This window comes from Lepeophtheirus salmonis, chromosome 14 (genome assembly GCF_016086655.4).
Source record: "Lepeophtheirus salmonis chromosome 14, UVic_Lsal_1.4, whole genome shotgun sequence".
Lineage (NCBI taxonomy): Eukaryota > Metazoa > Arthropoda > Copepoda > Siphonostomatoida > Caligidae > Lepeophtheirus > Lepeophtheirus salmonis.
In genome coordinates this window covers 19,042,413-19,063,097 of record NC_052144.2, presented here as the reverse complement: position 1 = coordinate 19,063,097, position 20,685 = coordinate 19,042,413, and the positions used below count along the sequence as shown (strand labels likewise).

Here is a 20,685-nt window from a genome sequence, read left to right as displayed (position 1 = left end):
CAGCAGAAGGGCCATGGACCGTCTAGGTAAGAAAGATCTTAGCCTTAAGGTATAAAAGAGAACCTCTCGTCAAGCCCTCAAGCCTGTAGACAAGGAAAAACCCCATAAAATTAAAGAAATGTTCAGTTTTAGACGCGCACACCTGTATAGTGCTGATTTATATTGATCTCTGTAAGATGAAATGTCGTCTCTTAACGTTACCATGTTTTTTTATGACATTTTCTCATTCGTTTTCCCCCACTTACGGCGATTTTGACCCTTTTGACATCTCTAAGTACCGTTTATATATACATACTTAGTGCTTTGGTATGGTATTTCATTTGAAGGCTCTCATAACTTTAAGAATAATATTTTCTATTTTTCAATTATGTCCAAAGGAAATAGAAACCCTTTGACGTATGAAATTGTATCTTAGGGTATCCAAATTCAATTTTGTTAATTCAATTAAAAATAAGAATTCATGAATGTTCCTTAGTTAGCTATAAGAAATTTATGGCACTCTAAGTGATACGAAAAGTTCAGCTTATAGCCACTAAAATTTGTGCCAATGATGTAAGTTTTATTATCTCTCCCATTTTATTCGGGTTGATGACATGTTATCACTATTATCTGATTCCTGTGGAGTAAACTCCCTTTTCTACTAAAAAAAAATGATAGACAAAAAACTTTGTGTGTGCGCATAAAAGACAAAGAGTAACCCTGACGATTTGTTGCATAGTTGTAATTTTAATGTTTGTTGAACTCAAAGTATTAAGAATTGGGGATCGACGTCGGATTAATTATTTCCTATATCCTTCTACCCCTCCTTACAGCTGCTTGTAGCTTATTTAAAGAAACTCATGACAGCTAAACTGTTCTCAATTCAAGATTATTCTAACTATCAGGGATACAATGTTAAATTTATGTTCTTGTTTTTTTTTTTAACATGCACATAATTCTAAACATTTTCATCACAAAGTTACAACATTAATCCTTATCCTTAAGTAAACTGCAGTAATACTTCAAATATTTATAAATACAATCATAATAAATAATTTTCCATCACCAAACCTTCTAATGTACATATAACATGACATAATAAAGTTCAATAAATAACAAAACATACCAGTTTAATTCTCGATCTGAATATTAACTATTTGAATACGAATTAACTTTTGTTAAACGGTGAATAATTTCAGGAAAATTTATGTAGCCTTGATCTGTACAAAATAGATTTTAGTCTTGTCAAGGTTCAAGTTGAACTCTTAATACAAATATTTGCAATGTGACACTTTCTAAAAATATTATTACCTCCTTGTAAATATTTTATTATTTTTGCAAATATATGCAAAAATTTAATGAATCCAATTAAAAGAAAACTTCTCATCAATCAATGCTATTACATTTAATCGATAAAATATCTCCTTCTAACGACTATCTAATGTCGTTTTTTTTTTTTTTTTTTTCCCGTTTTTTTTTTTCTCATTGTCTAAAATGATTAATGGCTGTTTCACACAAAATAAAATAAAAGTACCTAGTTAAATAACTTATTTAATTCAATAGTGGTGTCTTATTATAAGAGTGTGTGCAATTTTTATATTTTGTTTTAAGCATACATTTTAACTATGAAGACTTTGATTTTTATTCTTTGTGCTCTTTTTAGTGATTTGAGTTTGTGTTGCCTTCGCGATATTGACTGTCTCCGAGGAGAGGCTTGCTACAAAAATAATTGTATACGAATCGAGTGTGCAACAAGTAAAGACTGTGAAGCCTTAGGTCTATATTGTGTCAAGGGGCTTTGTAGCAGTGTTGCAAGGAAAGAGGAATATAGAAGAGATAAAAGAAGAGTTCCAAAGGTACGTATGAATTTATTCATTTTAAGGAAATCATTTCTAGAGTTGTATGAAATATGACCTGCCAATTAGTAAAGAAAAAAAGAAATCAAAAAATTATATGGTAACCCTGGTAATTGGAAGCATGTTTATAGATAGAGCAACTTTGTTGTCATGACGTTTTATAGAACTAGCTGTAAGCAACTATGAGATTAAAGAGATACACACTCAATATCTAGCAAAGATATAGTCCAACAATTCAACGATTTCGATCCTGGATTCTATATAATCCAAGTCCAACAGGGACTTATAATAATAATCCCCAGCCAATCCTCATTTGTACTCTCCATTATACATGAGCTTAAACAGTTTAGCTTAAACAATTTGTACTTCGATTTTTTCTTCAACAAGGATTGTAGAGTAATGATACCAACTATGGAAAATAGAAAAAAACCTTATTTAAGTTGAAAATACAAAAGTATTGTGCTCGGTTTGCAGAATGTTTGGTAGGAGAGCAGCAGCTTAGCTGTCATGATGTTTATAAGATTAGCTGCAAGAAAGAAAAAGCAAATAAAAACAAATCCCACTCTAAAATTAGCAAGGGAAGAGTAGAAATGCTCCGAAATCGATCATTAATTCTACTCTTAGTCCAACAAGGACTTAAACTCATAGCTCCCTAAGCAAATCTTCTGTATTACTAGTGATTACTGTATACTAAATTTTTTTCTCTTCAATAATTTGGAGCTTTGGAAAATAAAAATAAAACATTCTAAAAGCGGTAACTCACCCAAGGCCGTCTGGTCTTACTCCGTTTTCTTCCTATCCTCCAAGATTTTGTACACTTCACATAGATATTGTTGGGCCCTTACCTCCGTCAAATGGTTACAAGTATCTTTTAACAGTTTTGAATAGGGACACAAGATGGACTGAAGTTATTCCTATGTGTGATACCAAGGCTGCGGCCATTGTGAAGTCTTTCTTTTCTGGGTGGATATCAAGATTCGGCGTACCGGTTTCTGTTCTTTCCGACAGAGGAGCTCAATTTAAAGGAGGACTTTGGAGGGGACTGGGAGAAGTCCTTGAATCATACAGTTGTTCACTACAACTTATCATCCTGTTTCCAAAATGGAATACTGGGAAGATTCCCTAGAACTTGGCTGCAAGGATGAGCCAAGAGGGTGAGTCGTGGTTTCAGGCACTTCTGTTTGTGCTCACAGGAATTAGTACATCCATCCCATCTTTACCAGGAGTCTAATTTTCGCCACTGCACCATTTGTTGGGATCAGCTCCCCGCTTACCAATCAATGTCTTTGGGTGATTCCTCTGATGCTCTGAAGGACAGTGACCTTTTCATTAAAGTGATAAATATGAAATATATTCCGCCAAAAATTATTTCTCAGCCTTCAAGCCGAGTTCAGACTTCTCTCGATGCTCTCAAAATGGCGAATCAGGGTTTTATTAAAAGCAGGCCGATCAAGCCAGCGTTTTCTCCTACGTAGCTTGGTCCATTCAAGGTATTGTCTAAATCCGACAGGACTTTCAAAATAGACCTGTATCATGGGTGCGACATAGTATTGATCGACCGTTTGAAGCCGACTTTTGGTGTTTAGGACATTCTCCCTGCTTTTCAAAACTTATTTTAGATTCTCCACCAAGGATTTTATCATTCATTTTAAAAACAATAACAACTTCATTTTACACTTTTAATTTTCTCATTTTACGTTTTTATTTAAATGCTCTCATTTATTAATGTTTTTAATTGATTAGTATTTTAAGCTTGGAGTAAAATCTAGGGGAAGCACTGAAAACCCCTCTTAGAGCTCTTCTTGTTGATACTGTGTTAATATGTATCATAGAAGGCCTCGAATAATGATTAGTTGAAGTAAGATAACCAACTTCTGTAGACTTCCTCATATATATCAAGTTAAATTAGAAAAAACATAATTTTTGAGTTCGTTTTACAAAATGAACTACATATTATCTAATTGTGCAAATCGAAAATAAGTTTAGTAAAATTAAATCAGATATCATTTTTGTGAAATTAAATACTATATTTGACATGGTTATAATTATCCAATTCTGAATATTAATCTAAAGGGCTGGCAAGATCCCTCGGGTTAATATATCAATATTGAAAAAAAAAAATAAACAACTGTTTTGTATGGTGAAGATAATTTAACTTGTTTAAAAAATTTTTATCTTACACATCATTTTAAAATGACCATTAATTTCTGTGGAATGTATTGGTAAATTAATGAACATAAAATCTGTAGTCAAACTTTTTGAACAAGAACATTATTTTGATTTTTCAAAATCCACATTTTTATATTATTGGTTAATATTAACTTAGACATTATTTTTTTTATAAATAGTGATCATTCCTTCCCTTTTCTTCTCAAATTTCATCTTTTGCCAATCCTCTTGTAGCGCCCGGAGGCTTTTTATAAGTTAACAAAATGTGCAGTATTTGTAAGACCAACAATTGAAATTAAAAAAAGTAAAAACTAAGGACACTAAATAAAAAATGTGGAAAAAAACAAGATTCATAATTTTCTAATAGGTTTTGTCCATGATTATTATTTTTAAAATATAGAAAATATTTACAACCTCTCCCCGGAAACTGAAACTGATCAAACCATTTATTCTCTTTTATAGATGTAAAATATGATACCCCTAATTCAATAATACTTATTTTTAACCTAATTCAGGTTTTCAATGTGCCATTTCAGTCACACACTATAATAAAACCACCAAAAGTTCTGACAATAATTACACTCAAATTTTTCTACAAGGTTTTATCGGAAACGCAAAAGAAATTTATATTTCTCTTTCTTTTTTCAGCATTATTTGTGGCCCGTCAACACAAAAGTAAGCTTCAATGATTTTTCTCAAAATTAAGTTTGGGTTACATTTGTATTCTTCCACCAATTTCTATAAACAAAATGTAGGCCTTATAAATTGCACTTAAAGTAGCCAACATTAATTGTAATAATAAGTAAATGAGAAATTGACAGATTTTATTGGAAATACCTTGTCGGTGTCAATAACTATATTTTAAATCAAATAAAGGTTTTAAATTAATAGCCAACATTCTGGAGTATCTTAACTCATTCCAGAAATGTAAATATTATAACGCCTATAATTGACTCGAATATGTCTATGAAACATTGGCTTGTATGGTTATATGAACTTATTTTTTTATTCTTTTTCATTAAACATATCTTATCAGTCAAAAAATCAAATCATAAAAGTTTGTAATCTAATACAGAAAACATACACCAAATAATAATTAAAAAATAAAAAATAGAAACAAGTCAATGTAAGAATTTGAAATAATATGTTTATTTAATGAAGGAGAAAAGAAAAAAGAAAAACCGGTAGATAAGTAATCAGATCAAGAAGTGAGGTTCTCAAGCGAGCTCTTTATAGACCCCTCGCTAGCTCTTTTCCTTTTGTCCAATTTTTCACTCATGTTATTATATGACGTAGTATTGGTCATTCCCTCTCAACGTGAATGCTCAGGAATCTTGTTCATTTATTTCATTATATAATAATAAGCAATAACCCAGAAGAGCTATTCCGAATCCTTCTGGGCTAGATAATTACCTGGTCCGTCGGCAAGCTTTATTTACGGTAATAATTGATAATTTCCTGTAATCTCTGACTGGGCATAGACGGCTTCTAGGATCTCCATTGAGTGGAGTACACACTCTTCCAGCCTTGATTGAATAGGTAATATTTCATTTTTAACTCCATATATTATCCCTTGGACTTTAGAGACTTTATTCAATTTTCAGGCTCTGTTCATAATTCGAAGAAGTTCTTGAACGTACTTTTCACGGATGATACAATCCACCATTCTAACAATGGGAGCCACTTTTGAGTAAAAATAAAACAAATGGAATGAGATCTTGATGTTTTCCTTACAAAAAGAGCACATTCTAGACTCAACCATTTGTTTCGACTTATTTGTAAATAAAGAAGAGGTGGCCAATCGTTATCTTAAACTTTTTTGATGGGAATCTGTTAGGTAGTTTTTCAATTGTTTTTGGGTTTAATACCTTTACCATTCCTTTCAGGTCCAGTCTCTCTACTATCTTTTCTTGACGACAAGAGACGACACTCCGTTGTTATCACCGTTTATTGAAGATCTTATTCTATTATTAGAGAGTGCTTCCACTTCTATGAAGAAGGGTGTCGAAGGCTCGAGGTTACTGGTTTTGAAACGGTAGTATAAGACTAATCTCTTGGTTCTACTTAATTGAAGGAAATTGCCTAGCTCCGCATCTCCAAGTGATAGGTATTGACCAACAGAAGTTAGTCCTCCTTCCCTTAAAAACTTGTCCCGACTTCTCAACCTTGGGTTAAAGTTAAGGGGTTCGTTAGAGCTCATGGTATGTAGAATGTCATTCATAATGGATTCCCACGACCTACCCATCTGTCTCCAGTATTCACCACATTTTTTTCGGTACCCCAAATAGCTCCCATGGTCCCATTAATAATCTGTCAATAAGATCATGACCAATTTTTTCCTCGAACTCACCCTTGATCCTCAACGCCCAGAAATCATCCTCAATTAAGAGAAGTTCAGCACTTTCCTCTAGGCCTCTATGTTTGGAGATCCGTGGCCCCATTCTTCTTCGATTCACGTATTTATGCGTCCTCTAGAAATGTAGGCTGTTAACACCCCCCCCAAAGCAGCATATCTTAAGATGTTTCCCTTTTTTTGATTTTTATTCAAAATTGTTTATGTTGACACACTACTTTTTCATATTGCCTATATTGATTAAGAATGCATTTATTTCCTTAAGTGCAATGTAAGTTTTAAAATATCCCTGTCTGGTTGTTTGCATACTTTGATTTGATAAGGAACTACTTCTTAGAGTAGAGCTGTTCATGAGTCATTTTATATTAATCCAAAACAAATTTTGAGTCTTATAGCTTTAGTATAAAATAAAAAGATAAATGTTCCAACATTTATCTTATCAAACTAGAATTTGTATTATTGGCCATGGCTATCATCAAATTATTCGGATTAATTTCTTTTAAAGGTTCCACAAATTATACTTAAACTAGCAAAACTTAATTGTCCCAATAAAATACTCATAAATTGATATACCATATCGTGGCCAAATTAATCTAAAGATGATTCTAAACCATTGTTATTTTCTTGAAAATCTTAGCTTATCAATAAAAGTTTGAATAAGAAGCATATAATTGACAAAAATAGGTCAATTAGCATATTAAGCTGTATGTATATTTGATGTAATAAAAGACATTTCACTTTTTTTTTGAAGATTGTTTCTGTGTTAACTCACATCACAAATGTCTATTAAATATTATATTCATAAATTAAAATGACAGAGGTTGCTAAAACATTAAATTTCATCCACGTTTAAACATTTTAAACAAAGTAAAGTTTAACATTGCAGATTAAATAGACCTCAATTTCATGAGAAGTACGAATCTTCGGCTCTGTTCAAGATTTTTTTAAATATTTATTTGCTGCTTGATTATACAAAGTCATGTGAAGAATCATTTGAACCGTAAGGTCTATAAATATTATTCAGTTCCTTATATACCTTAGTAAATCTTAAGTTGTTTTATTAGATTATCTTTTGACAACTTTTAGAATAGTAGAAAAGTTGCCTCATATAAGTATTCACGTGTTATAAATGTAATTTGTGATAAAATATTTTTATTGCACATATTATTAAAATTAATATGAAGAAGTATTATTAGAACATTTAAATGAAGAGAAATTTCTATAATTAAAGTTCACGAGAATTGTGGTTTTGACTTAAATTCAAGTTTGAACGATATGTTTATATGCAGAATGGGAACCCAAAACTTGCAATAGTTAATATTTTAACCCCGTTATTTATGGTGATTGGACAAAATGTTGACCGAAATAACGTTGACTGGCAAAACTTCGTATGGACAAAGCTTCGACTGTAGAAATTAAAATAAGGGGCTCCCTCAAATGGTTTTGCGATATATCCAATTAAGACATTTTCCAACTGAAGCATATCCCTCCCTTAACACCACCCTTATATAAACTACCAGTAAGGGTCCCTCCTTATCCAACCCAAATGTTGGGCTGTTTTGGGGTACCGCCTCATCCCAAAACGGAATGAAACCCGCCACCACTATTTAAGCAACCACGTAGGGCCCCTCCCAACCCCTCATTTCACCCAGATGTTTGGGTTGTTTTTAGGTGCCGCCGGGCTCCAAAAGGGGATGAAACCCACCACCAGTAATTACATTTACCACCCGAAGACCCCCCTAACTTTGAGGCTTTTTCGGGTTTTATCTCGTTTTTTGGAACAGACTGTACCCGAAAACAGCCCCAACTTCCTTGACATAAATTAAAGGTGTTGGGAGTGACCTTTGAACGTAACTTAACGGACAGTGAAATAATCCCTTTTAAGACCTGGCGAAACATAAAAACATTCTAACTTTTGGGGTATAAATGGAGGAGGTGAGGCACCATTACTATTGTTTATGTAGGGGGATGTTTCTTATAATTTTACATTCCCTATTTCATATTAATAAATAATAGATGGTACCCGAAATAGCCCCAAACTTTGAGATATATATGGGGGTTTGTAATGGTCCCTTACTCTTATTTTATGTAGGGGTAGTGGAGTAAATATCTCGGGCGGGAAAATGTATGGAGTGATATGTGGTAGAAACTGTTTCTCATATTTTGAAATGTAATATTTTCTGATCACCGTTCTGTTGGTCGACGTTTTGACCTACTACCCTATTTTTGATTATTAGGTTTCATACGTAACCAAACGACAGTTACAACAAAAATAAACAAGTTTTGTTTTTATTCCATTTCACTATGTGTAAATATGTCCGAGCAATAACAATAAAGGCAACTCGTGTGTAATCTCCTCTATGCTAGTGTTTGCACTAAGAAGGTTGGAGAGACCGTTGGTATCTCCATCCGGACACTTAAAAAATCTAAAGGCGTAGTAATTTACTTAACACTCGTGTTTTATAAACCTATATTAATCTATGATTTTTTAAAGATGTTTTTAACTTAAAATAGTTTCTTTATTGTGGGTTTTTGGGAGACAGGCTAGTCCACCTATTTCTTATGCCAGTATAAAGTAAATTAAAGGACATCCATATTCTAAAAACATATTTTTATTATTACTTGGAGCCAACAAAGAATTCAGAGCATATTAGTACATACTAAGTTAGTATTATTTTTTTATTTATTTCATTTTCATATTATCCTACAATTATTATCATTTTTTACCCTTTTCCTTCCTTCCCTTATTTTACTATTAATTTCCAAGACAATATTTATGACTAAGCAATTGGAAAATGAAAAAGCAATTTTATAAAATGGATCCTTGAACCATTATTAGATAGTTTCGTAAGAGTTATTTCCCCCCATTCCGTTCCTTCCAATTTTATTTTCAAAGCTGTACTGAAAACTTCGGGCAAAATATTTGAGGCAAGCAATTTATGTTTTGTGCTTTCATTATCAAATATTCCTTGATGGAATGGAATTGTTTGGCAGTAAATGTTGAAGACAAGGTCTAAGGGAGTAACAAGGCCACCTTTTTGGTTTAAAAATTTATCCCTGGCAATTCTCTCCACATCATTATCCCCTCAATCTTCAAAATAATTTTTGTTTTTTATGAGGCTCCTTGAAATATACACACTTACATAAGAAATTATATTATTTTTGTCGTCCTGAAGTAATTCAGGGTATTCTTGATTTCAACATTTATTTCACTTGACAAAGAAAATCTAATTTTGATCTCGGTAAGTGTCATATTAGTGACTTTAGTCAGGGATTTTTATCTAATGGCTTTTTCTGCTTCCACAAACTGTCGTACACTCATAAAGTAACTAGCTCCAGATAGCTGTCTGTAGTATCCAAAACGCTTTTTTGAATAAATTTACGGTATCAAAAAGTAAATAAACTTGACTTCCCTCCTCTATATATATCACTTTTATTTTTCCAAGGAAAATGTATCTTAATAGGAACCAGTAATACTTCTTATCATGTAGCACAGGAGGGTTTTTGTCACATTTAATATAGACATATTATATAATATATACTTTTCCCTATTCATACAAACTTTCCTATAGGCCTCTGTCTGTCCATTTCCCCGATCCAACCTGAACTTCCCTATGTGTTAAGTATCCGAGAATATGGATCAATTGTTCCATTTATTTCTCGAAACCTCCTGGGATCCTCTTTGCCCTACCCCGGATGGCGTAGAGGATTGAGAGGTCGCTCACAACCAAGCTCAATTTTTCTGTTTGAGTACCGGCTCGACGTCGTTATGAGCCATTTTAGGACTTCTAGCTTCATCCCTTATTTTGCAGAATAATCCTCTCAATGACTCCCTAATAACTTGAATTCTTATAGAACATGTGTCTGCTTGTCCTATTATATAAATAATTAAAAATATAAGTAGTCGTTTCATTCGGAAACTGATGCCTTATATTTCATACGAGTATATTTTTTGTTTAAAGCGAAGGAAGATATTTATGAATTTAAGATAATGGTTTCTTTTACAAATGGGTATTTTTCTTGTAACAAAAGATAAATGTTTTATTAATAGCAATAGAAGGGGCAGGGAAGTAGATAGAAAAAGTAAATATAAAAACTAAAATATTTTTTAGAAACCAGATATAATTACAAATAATCTTTTACTATTTCAATTAAAGTTTCAAATCTTTAAGCTGATCTTATCCATGTCGAATTGTGAGGAAAATTACTTCCAATTCAAGTCAAGCCGTCACAGTCAAATCAAATTAAAGTGCAACTCGAATCAGAATCGTAAATACAAGGATATCTTTAATATTAGACATTTGTATGAAATAAGCATTGAATTTTATTCAAGTTTGAATCTTTTATCTTCTAGTCACAAGTTTTTTCTCTTCAAGCCTGAGAAAGTTAGGATTTTAAGAAGGCTTAATATCACTTATGTCCTAGTTGGGAGTAAGAGTTTGAAACTTTTTTTTTTTTTTAATATGTAAAGTTGTCGAAAAAGAGGGATTCCCGAGCACTCAAATATTTACTCAGTTGGTAGCTTGTAATATGTTGATCCGTATTTCCAAGACTTTAAGTCACACGTGGCTATAAGTCGAAACAAAATAAAGTATATTTAAAGAAAGTATTTTTTCATCAATAAATATATATTCATCATTCATACAAAGAAAGAACATTAAACTAATGAGTTTATTCAAAATAACTGAATTCTTCATCTTCAGAATCCCTAATGAATACATTCAAAAACTCAGGAATTTTATTGTTCTCCAATCTCTTAGAAGCTTTGCATTTATTGCAAATATATTTCCACCTAGCCGATTAATATTTCCTATAACTTACTTTATCACTTTAAGTTTGATTATTGCGGTATATGTATATATATTTGACGACATGGTGTAACAAATATAATAATTAAGTACCTATTCAAAAATAGGAGACACTACAATGTTTTTTCAATTAAAAGTTGATTAGATCATATTTTATAACGCATTAAACGGTTATCATAGAGAATTAAACGGATATAAAGTCTATTTAGAAAAATGTAGAGTGTAGACTGTAGACTATTACTTCATATTACTTTTTTTAAAGTGCAACTTATATTATGGAAATTATGGTATTTATTTAAAAGGCCAGAATTACTCCAATGTCCATATTCAGTTCTATTCGGAGTCCAACAAAAAATTACAACTCCGCAAAAAATCATCAGGGTTACTCTCCGTCTATGGTATGATTATTTCGATGATTGTATTTTTGTTTTTTTAGTCATTTAAAACAGAATTTACCAAACAAAATTGATCTCTAGACAAATTACTCATTGGCAAATATATCTAGGAAATTAAGAGATCCACTTTGAAAATATTCATAATATTTCTTCCTAGAAATACTTTTTTGGAAAAATTATTTAAATATATATGGTAGTGTTTCCTGTTTTTAGGTCTAGATTTTTCTCCCCCATCACAAATATTTTTTCTACTGAGAATAGTAAAAACTGACATTGTCAAAGTTTGATGCCTTTTTAGGCATTTTAGTTTGGAAGATAGTATTTTTGGATCTAAATTAATAATTTGTTGGCCTATATTACCTTGCTAAATGTGATAGCATAAGTAAAAGTTGTACTTTTTATGATTATTACATTTTGTTTTATTAATTTTTGCGGTTTCCATGTTTTATCAAACATTACATGTCAAAAATTACTCTAGTTGAAGGGATAATTGTTGAGAAAAAAAGGAAGAACATTATCTTGTGTTATGTTTGATACACCAAATCAATGACTACATCTTAGAACCCTGAAATGATTCAAAATATGGTATACAAAATATTTTTAACTCATCAATCAAAAAGTAAAACATATAAAATGTACATATTTTTACTCATTATGTTTTATACGGAACAAAAAACATAAAAAATGACCCAACTGAATCGAAAAATACCACTCTCCTAATCTAGAATGGAATGAGAAGCCTTAAACTTTGAGAAAGTCAGTTTTTAATTATCCCCAGCAGAAAAGGTCTTCGTGCAATATAAACCCGAAAATGGGACAGTCTAATTAACATATATCCACATGCATTTTTTAGGCAATTCCTCCGTCTCTTATTAATATTAAAAAGAGTTAATGCTGAGACTCACTCACTATTCTAGATATGAGGTTCTTTGTTTATTTTTTTAGTACATTTTAGAAATATATATTGTAGAGATATTGTATACAAATTATTGCTTCAAAAACTAATGCAAAATTTACCAACTTTCAGGTTGGACAATGTCGCTCAGGCTTTGATTGTGGTTATGGAAAGATTTGTAATCGAACAGAGTTTTGTGTGTCCATCTCCTGTGATTCAGATGCTTTCTGTAAGTCTCTTTCCATTTTCAAAACGAAATGTAATAAAGGGAAATGCCAAACAGACTTTTGTGAAAACGATTCGGATTGTCCTCCCATGTATGGATGTTTTTATACAGGATACTGTCGACCCTTTTATGGTGTATGTCCAAGGGAGCTGGACTGTGATTGTAAAAGTTCATCTTTGATGTGCTACAATAGAAACTGTTATTGTAAGGTAAGATAGAATTAATGTTTAAAGTGATATTTTTGATTTTATTATTGAGTTTTTGTTGAAGAGATTAAATAAATACTTTTTGTGTGTTAAACGTTAAGGATATCAATAGGCTTAAAAAGTTTTATATTTACCAATCTTTTACGTTTGAAAATTAGTTAGTTTTTATTGAGAAAAAAAGCTTTTAACAAAGTTAGTTCTAATTCAATATTGAAATAAGCGTCTAAATTCCATTGATTTGAAAAACAATGATTGAAAAAATACAAATATTAAACTTTAGAATGATTAATTCTTTTTTGAGTCCAAGCCTTTAGAATGATCCATTAAGGTATGACAGATTACTGGGTATCAAGAAACATCTCAGAAAAAGGTTTATTCAGCCATATGTCAAAAGATTGGAATATTACATTTATTTAACATTTTAGACTTTGTTTTCAGGAATCGACTTGTTTGTTTTGGTAAAATATTAAAAGGAGTTAGCTTCATAGAAAAATTACTAGTGCGTTATTTTTCTAGAAATATATATATAAATATTAAATACAAATTTGAAATATGAAGGCTTATATGTACGTGCGAACATTTTAAATATGTACCAATCACAAGGACATATCTTTCCAAGATAAGGAATTTCTTTATATCAATTCAATAAAACTAAAGCAATTTGGATCAAAGGCAATCAAAGTTAATTTATGAATCAGTATTATGCAAGGAAAATGTTTATCATTGTACCGCATGTAAACAAATTATGTCTAGTTTCTATTCCGTTTACATTATTTTTTTTAGTTATTTTGAGGACACTCGGTACATAGGTAAAACAATTACGTGCTTACTTATAATACAAACATATACCAAATGAATTTGCAAATATATTTACATATAAGTGGCATGTATAAAGTTAATAAACTTAGGAAATGATACAAAAAAACTTTTATTCATTACTTATCACGAAGGTAAATTAATAATCATGTATAGAAATCAATTGTTCAATTGCGGAGTTGAAGTAGTGTCAAATAATTTCAGACCAGTTTTTTACTAGTTTATGTATTTTTCTAAATAAGGATAATATTGAATGAATCTAAAATATTTCTTAAACCCTCTAATTAAAGTTGTGTTCGTCCAAAAAACTTTAGCTTATCCCAATAAAAAAACCCGGTCCTATACGTCCTTGAGACCTTTTATTTTTGCAAAATTACACACTACTCTTTATGATCAAAGTTACATTTTACATTGGTTATGTAACTTTTTTATTAAAACAAGGTTTTCACCATAAATGTAAGGAGGGTTCTCAAGGGGTGAGCTGGAGGGGCTGTTGCCCCCACCCAAATTATGGAATTTTTGCTTTTTACTAGAAAATTTAACATTTGTATATATCCATTTTTTTTCAAAAACTGTAATTATGAAATTTAATTAAAGTTTCCCTAAAAAATTTTTATGTAAATAGCTCTCGATTTTTTATGTTTTTCTCCAAAAAAATTTGGTTTTGATATTTTTTTTCCAAAACTAATAATTTTTTTCTGAAAAGCTATGAATTTTTGGATTTTTTTTTTTCAAAACAAATAATTTTTGCGGAAAAGTTATAGATTTTTAAACTTTTCTCCAAAAAATTTAATTTTTAAAAATAAATTTTTGAATTTTTATTCAAAAATTTCCAACACCCTCTACCCCCTCCCTGGAAAAAAAAATAATATACTGCGAAAGCCCCTGAATGTACACAAAATTAATTACAATGACGATTAAGATAAGTTTTCAGAATTATTGTGAGTGGTTGCAAAGATCCTTAGCTGAAACTTTTTTACAAATATAATAATAAATCATTTTTATATTTAAACTTGAAACAAATCGAAATAGACTCAATTGTCAAACTGTTTTCTCAACATTTCAAAGCTCTTGGGGTTCAACAGAAATATAATAATAAGAGTTGGTTAAAGGATATGATGAGTAAGACATAGTTTTTCAGAAGTTATACTAAACAAAAATAGATTCTGACCTTAAGATTCCTTGCTGGCTCAATTTATGTCAATCTTGAATAATATACCTTTTTGTAAAAGTCGACTCATTGACCTTATGAATCAACGAAATGTTTGATCTTATTAATCCACAAAACAGTCACCACAGACTTTAGATTGAAGTCCTGTTTGTATTTTCTACTGAAGATATTGAACAGACTGAAATATCATGATCATGGCAAATTGATATTATTTAGTATTGGTTAAATACCAAGTTTCAGGTGCCTGTCATCTTCACATCCAAGAATTAAGTTTCATCATAGTACAAATCTCACAGACACGAGGGAATCCTCAGCAAGGAGGGTCATATTATATCACTCTATTATTTGTATCCTAAGAAACAGTGAACAGTGATTTGTATTTAAAGGTTATGAAGGATAAGGGGAAGCCTGGATTGACAATATAGCTATTCAAATCCCATATGTATTCCAAAGGATTCAATTCTTGCTCATAAAGTTAAAATAACCCTATCCTGGTGTCTACGGCACATGCTTATTCACATTGAAGGCCGAGATCAAGAAGTAAAGTGGCACAACACCTTATTAGGAACTTGTTGTCTTCAAGTCCCTCAAACATCGGCTGGACTTAGTAATTGGTTAAAAATGAAATTTAAAATTTATATTTTTACTTTCAGCTGTGCAGATAATTTTTCCAGTCATCCTTGTTGTTCCTTATGATTTTAAGTTATACCTAATTTCTTTTATAAATTCATCATGAAACCCCTGTATAATCGACTACCAATTAGAAGCCTATAAACATCAATGAATAACAATATACATTGGTGAAACATTGTAAAAAAATTAAACTCTTTGTAAAAAAGTCGTCAAGGTTTCTTCAATATTTACTATGATATCTATGATTAAATACTAAACTCTGAAGATAAGATTAGTCCGAGTTTGACCATAGCAACTGTTTAACGTCCGGCACGACTTGCCTACAGATACAAGGTCGGAGAAAAACACGATTGGATTTTAAACGATAATTATAACTAAAAACATTATGAAAAGCTAAAATACCAAGCTCAAAGCAAAATTTATATCACAAGAGAATAATGCCATGGAGTAATTGGAATTTATTGATCGAAATTTAAGTTCCTTTTATTGTTTAAAGCTTTAGATACAGTCTGATTTGATTGGATAGAAGGAGCTCTAGTGGCTATTATTGTCCATCAAACAGTCCCTATAGTACGGTTTTTCATTTTAAGGGTATTTTAAATAGTCTTTAATATTTCGTTATATTGTTGGACCAATTTTGTAATATTGCTGAACATACGAGGTCTGTTCTATAAGTAAGGTGACTTTTCAAATTTTGCAAGCAACGTATATATGGTATGCTCGATTTTTTTTTTTTTTTATGTTCGTACACTCGTCACGTTTATTTACTGTTTCAGCTATGTAATATGTTTAGTTTCTTTCTGAGAGGGATTAGAAGTATTTTGAGTGTTTAACAATATTCTGGTATTGAAAAACATGGATCAAAGAACTTGCATCAAATTTTGTCTAAAAAAGGAAATTAAGTGCTTGAAAACACTTGTAATGTTGACAGTGGTATACAGTGAAAATGTTCTGCGTAAAAAAAATGTTAACAAGTGGTATATAATCTGCCAACATGCTCGGGAAGAGGCCAAAGACGAGCCTCGCTCTGGACGCCAAAGCCCGTCAACAACAGATGAAAACGTTGAAGCATTGAAAAAATTTGTTTTTGAAAACCATCGAATCACTATCACAGAAGTTACTGAGGATATTGACATATTGGTTGGCTTGTGTCATAAATTTTTTCTCGGAGAGTGTCAGCAAAGTCTGTTCCGAAACTTTTTAATTTTGACAAAAAGAATCGTTGCATGAGCATCGCTCATGAGCTGTTGACAGACGTCAATGATGATCTTGATTTGCTCAAAAAGGTTATGTGTTTTTTCTTGTTCCCAAAACTGATGATACCTATGAAAGGACGGAGATTCGCAACGATTAAGGAAATAAATACTAGATCGCTGGAAGAGCTCAATGCTATCTCAACAAGTGCTTATGAGAAGTACTTCGAGAATTGGAAAAAGCGTTGGCAAAAGTGAAGTGTCATGGGGAAGTGGGGAAACATACATATTGATGAATGAATCAATATTTTTTCCTAAAAATACAAAATCACCTTACTTTTTGAACACACCTCGTATAAATTAATATAACCTAAACTAACAGAATACACATATACGTCAACACAATTTGAATATAATTGTCATAACTATTTCTCTCAAATAAATGATCAAGAGAAACATCTATTGGTGTTGGATCTGAACAAGGGGAATTATTCCATTTCTTTTTATCCAAATTCATGGGGGAAAAACCAATGAAAATATGTTTTTTTAAGGGGAAATATCCTTGAGGGTGAATAGGTTTAAGGTGAATTACCATTAGGCAAAATGATTCAATACAAAAGGAGGCAAAAGTACTTCGCGCCAGTTCATAAGATTGATTGTGACTTCGTGTGTTTTTAGAAAGGATTAGATTGAAAGTTTTGGAACAGACAAAACAATACATTCGACTCTAATATAAAAGTATCAAATGGTAAAATATATTGTTTCTTAATCCAAGTGTCATTTTCTACATTACATTACATCTACATTCAATTCTACCTATATATTTGTAATGAGAAAGTATGAACAATATTGATTCAAACAAAAATCATATATTTTACTCTGAATAAAACATGATAATCGTAATAAATTAATGGAATACGATTAACTATGTTTCGCATTCACAAAAAGTTTAGATAATGTTAACTAATTTTCTACACTATTTATTGATTATTTTCAACCCCATTTGTTACAAGACAATTAAAAAAACTGGGAATGATATTTTTTGGGTTCGATTTGATGTTTCTTTATATTTGTGATTAATGATTAATTTTTATTTATGTAAACGAAAAATTATGAATACCAAAATTTTAAGTGGAAAAGAGAGTCCCTTAACTTCTATAGAGTAAACTTTTTTTTAAATATATATTATAACTAATGAATACATCAAGTCTTACTTTAGATATTCAGTTATACACAGAGAAAAAAATCGTAATGTTAATTTCAAGTTTAACAATTTAAAAGAAAAGCAAATCTAAGATGAAATGTTTAATAAAGTATGCCCATTCAAGAAGTAATGAATAATTTTCCCTTTTCATAAACAGAATGGTCATTTTTTTTAATGGATATGAAAAAAATTAGAAGTCAATCTTAAATATATTTAATAAGTAATAGTTAACTTCAAGTTAATGAATAATAAATTAGAGATTAAACTCGGTAGGAATCTCCGGGCCTGTCAGTTCCGAAAGGGTAAAAATATCTCAATGTATTTTTTCCTGCACTGAATACAAATTCTCTTTAAATACGAGTGTTATACACTACGAATTGATATTTAATATGTCAAATTACATTCAATTCTATGACAAATGAGTACATAATTTTAAAAAATCCTATCATTTGAAGTATATTAATAACTAATCAGATACTTATATTTAAAAAAAATATCAATTTAGTATTGTATATATTTCATTGGGATAGTCTAGGGATTAATCAACTTTTTTTCTAAATAAGTTTATTTAACTTTAACCACCTTTTCTTGAAATAGTTCACTACATATATATATACGTCCATAATGTATAATTTTTATGATTCTCCCGTAAAAAATACCAATTTCAAATGTTAAATAAAGGGTAATAGCTTCAAGATTTCCCTAAAAAAGAGGGAAAATTATTTATTTAAAATATTTAATTAAAAAAACAACGTATTGACTAGAGTTGTAAATTCTTAACTTGTGATTTCTTGTTGTTAAACAGTTTAAAAAAAAAAAAAAGCTGTTGTATGTTCTCTCATCAAAAATAAAAGAATATTGATTAGTAAAAAGTGTAATTAAGGGTGTGGGTACCCATAAATGACGGGGATAGTAACGCTGATAATTTGCAGGGAGTTTTAAGTGTAAGTCCTTGTTTCAATCAAAGTAGAATTGAGGACCGAAAACAGTAATTCCTATCTACGTTTATACTTGATAAGGAGTTGGATTTCTGTTTATTTATATCATATCACAGCAGTTCATAGGTAATTTAATGAAACGTCATGACAGCTAAACTAATCTCATCTCAAACATGACCCAAAATGTCAGTTATCATATTATTATTTTTTTTATATACTAAAAATATTTAATGATTTAAAACTCTTGTTATGACTACAAAATCTTTATATGAAATAAAAGTACATATTTAATTAACAAATTATTTATTAGTATATTAATTTTACTATTTTTTTGAAGTATAGAGAATTGAAGCTTAAAAAGACACAAATTTTCTTTGAACTGGCCTTGTAAACATTTTTTAAAATTTTTTGGATGTTATGAAATACTGGGATCCCATTACTAAATAAGAATACTATGAAAATTATTACTTAATTTTTATAGTATTTTAGGAAAAAATCAAAAAACTAATATAATTGTGAAATTCACTACCCAACGTGCAGATTGAAAATCATCACTGGAATCTGTCTATGTTATACTTCATAAAGAATATGAGATATGCTAGATTTCATATTACTTCCAAAATCCTTGTTGTATATTAAATATGTTAATGCCGATATGGAACAGTTAACAAGTCATTTACTCACAAAATAATAATGTATGAGTTTTTTTAGATGATTTTAAGTCCTTATTTTCTATTTCTAAGCATTAAACCGTCATTACGTGATATATATTTGTATAATATTGTATGTAATTGCATAACAATAACTACTCATAAGATTGTTGTAGTAGTAAAGTTCAACCATTCAAAACATTTTGATACTTGGTTAGGATTAATTTATTATTAAATAAATCTTATATTTTGTAATAATTATATATGGGATTTCCTGTGTGTGTAAAAACTTCGGTACAAACAGGATTTCAGGAGAAAACCCTTAAACCTGTGTAACTTTACTACCTGAATATATTCAAAGATGATACTAGTTGGTAGTTTTTCCAAAAATAGCATTTGAAGTTTTACTCAATATTTTTTGAAATTGTACTCGTGGCCAGGGACGATTTAAACTATAGATTAAATAATACAATATGCTAAAAAAACGAAAATTAACGTGGTCAACCTAAAAATTTGAAAAATGTTTGAGAGAAAAGCAGCTTAGCTGTCATAATATTTTATTAAATTAGCCTTACGCAACTATAAAATAAAGGAAATAATCACAAAACGCCAACTTTGTATCGGGCAATAATATAGTCAGAAATAACTTAAATGTTGATCTTCAGTTCTACTCCGAGTTCAACGAAAATATTTTATTGAAGTAACCAAACAATTATCCGTTTTATCTTTTGTTTTTCACGCTTTTTCATAATTTATAATTATTTTTGCTCTAGGAGAATAAAATAATAATGAAAACTACTTTAGAAAAAAAGTGGCAACCTCAAAAAGACTGTTTCTTTGTCATTATCATATTTCTTCATCCATGATTGTAACAGTTAAGAAAATAAAACTTGGTTTATAAATTAAGAAATTTAGACAAATGATTAGTATTTTAGGAATTTATAAAGAAACCTTAGGAAGTGTTGAATTATTTACTTTCAAATGTATCACTGCACATTAAGATAAAATACGATTGGTTAAACAGTGTAAGTTTCGGCGTACAATATAATATTTCTTTCTATCTCAAGATTGGAGAGGAAAAATTAGAACTTTGGAGGATCATTAGGCAAGTAAATGGTAGATCTCAGTGTGTTGAAGCGGTTTTTAGTTCGTTGTGGGATGGGTGATATAGGGTCGATCCGTGGACTAAGGGG

The 20,685-nt window shown here is 30.4% G+C and overlaps 1 protein-coding gene across 4 annotated transcripts in view; it reads left to right on the top strand.

Annotated features, from left to right (window-relative positions):
- Positions 1-1,544: 1,544 nt before the first annotated feature.
- The window catches only part of LOC121129336 (uncharacterized), a 227,360-nt gene continuing 208,219 nt past the window's right edge, over positions 1,545-20,685 (top strand). The window contains exons 1-4 of one of the 4 annotated variants that reach the window (XM_040725047.2): positions 5,215-5,543; positions 5,609-5,841; positions 5,891-6,039; positions 12,588-12,890. In XM_040725047.2, the coding sequence (XP_040580981.1) occupies positions 12,771-12,890 (120 nt within the window). In that variant the 5' untranslated portion in view covers positions 5,215-5,543; positions 5,609-5,841; positions 5,891-6,039; positions 12,588-12,770. Of the gene's footprint in view, positions 1,836-5,214; positions 5,544-5,588; positions 5,842-5,890; positions 6,112-12,587; positions 12,891-20,685 lie in introns of those variants that run through there. The other 3 variants (XM_040725048.2, XM_040725049.2, XM_040725045.2) reach the window with 3 other exon arrangements.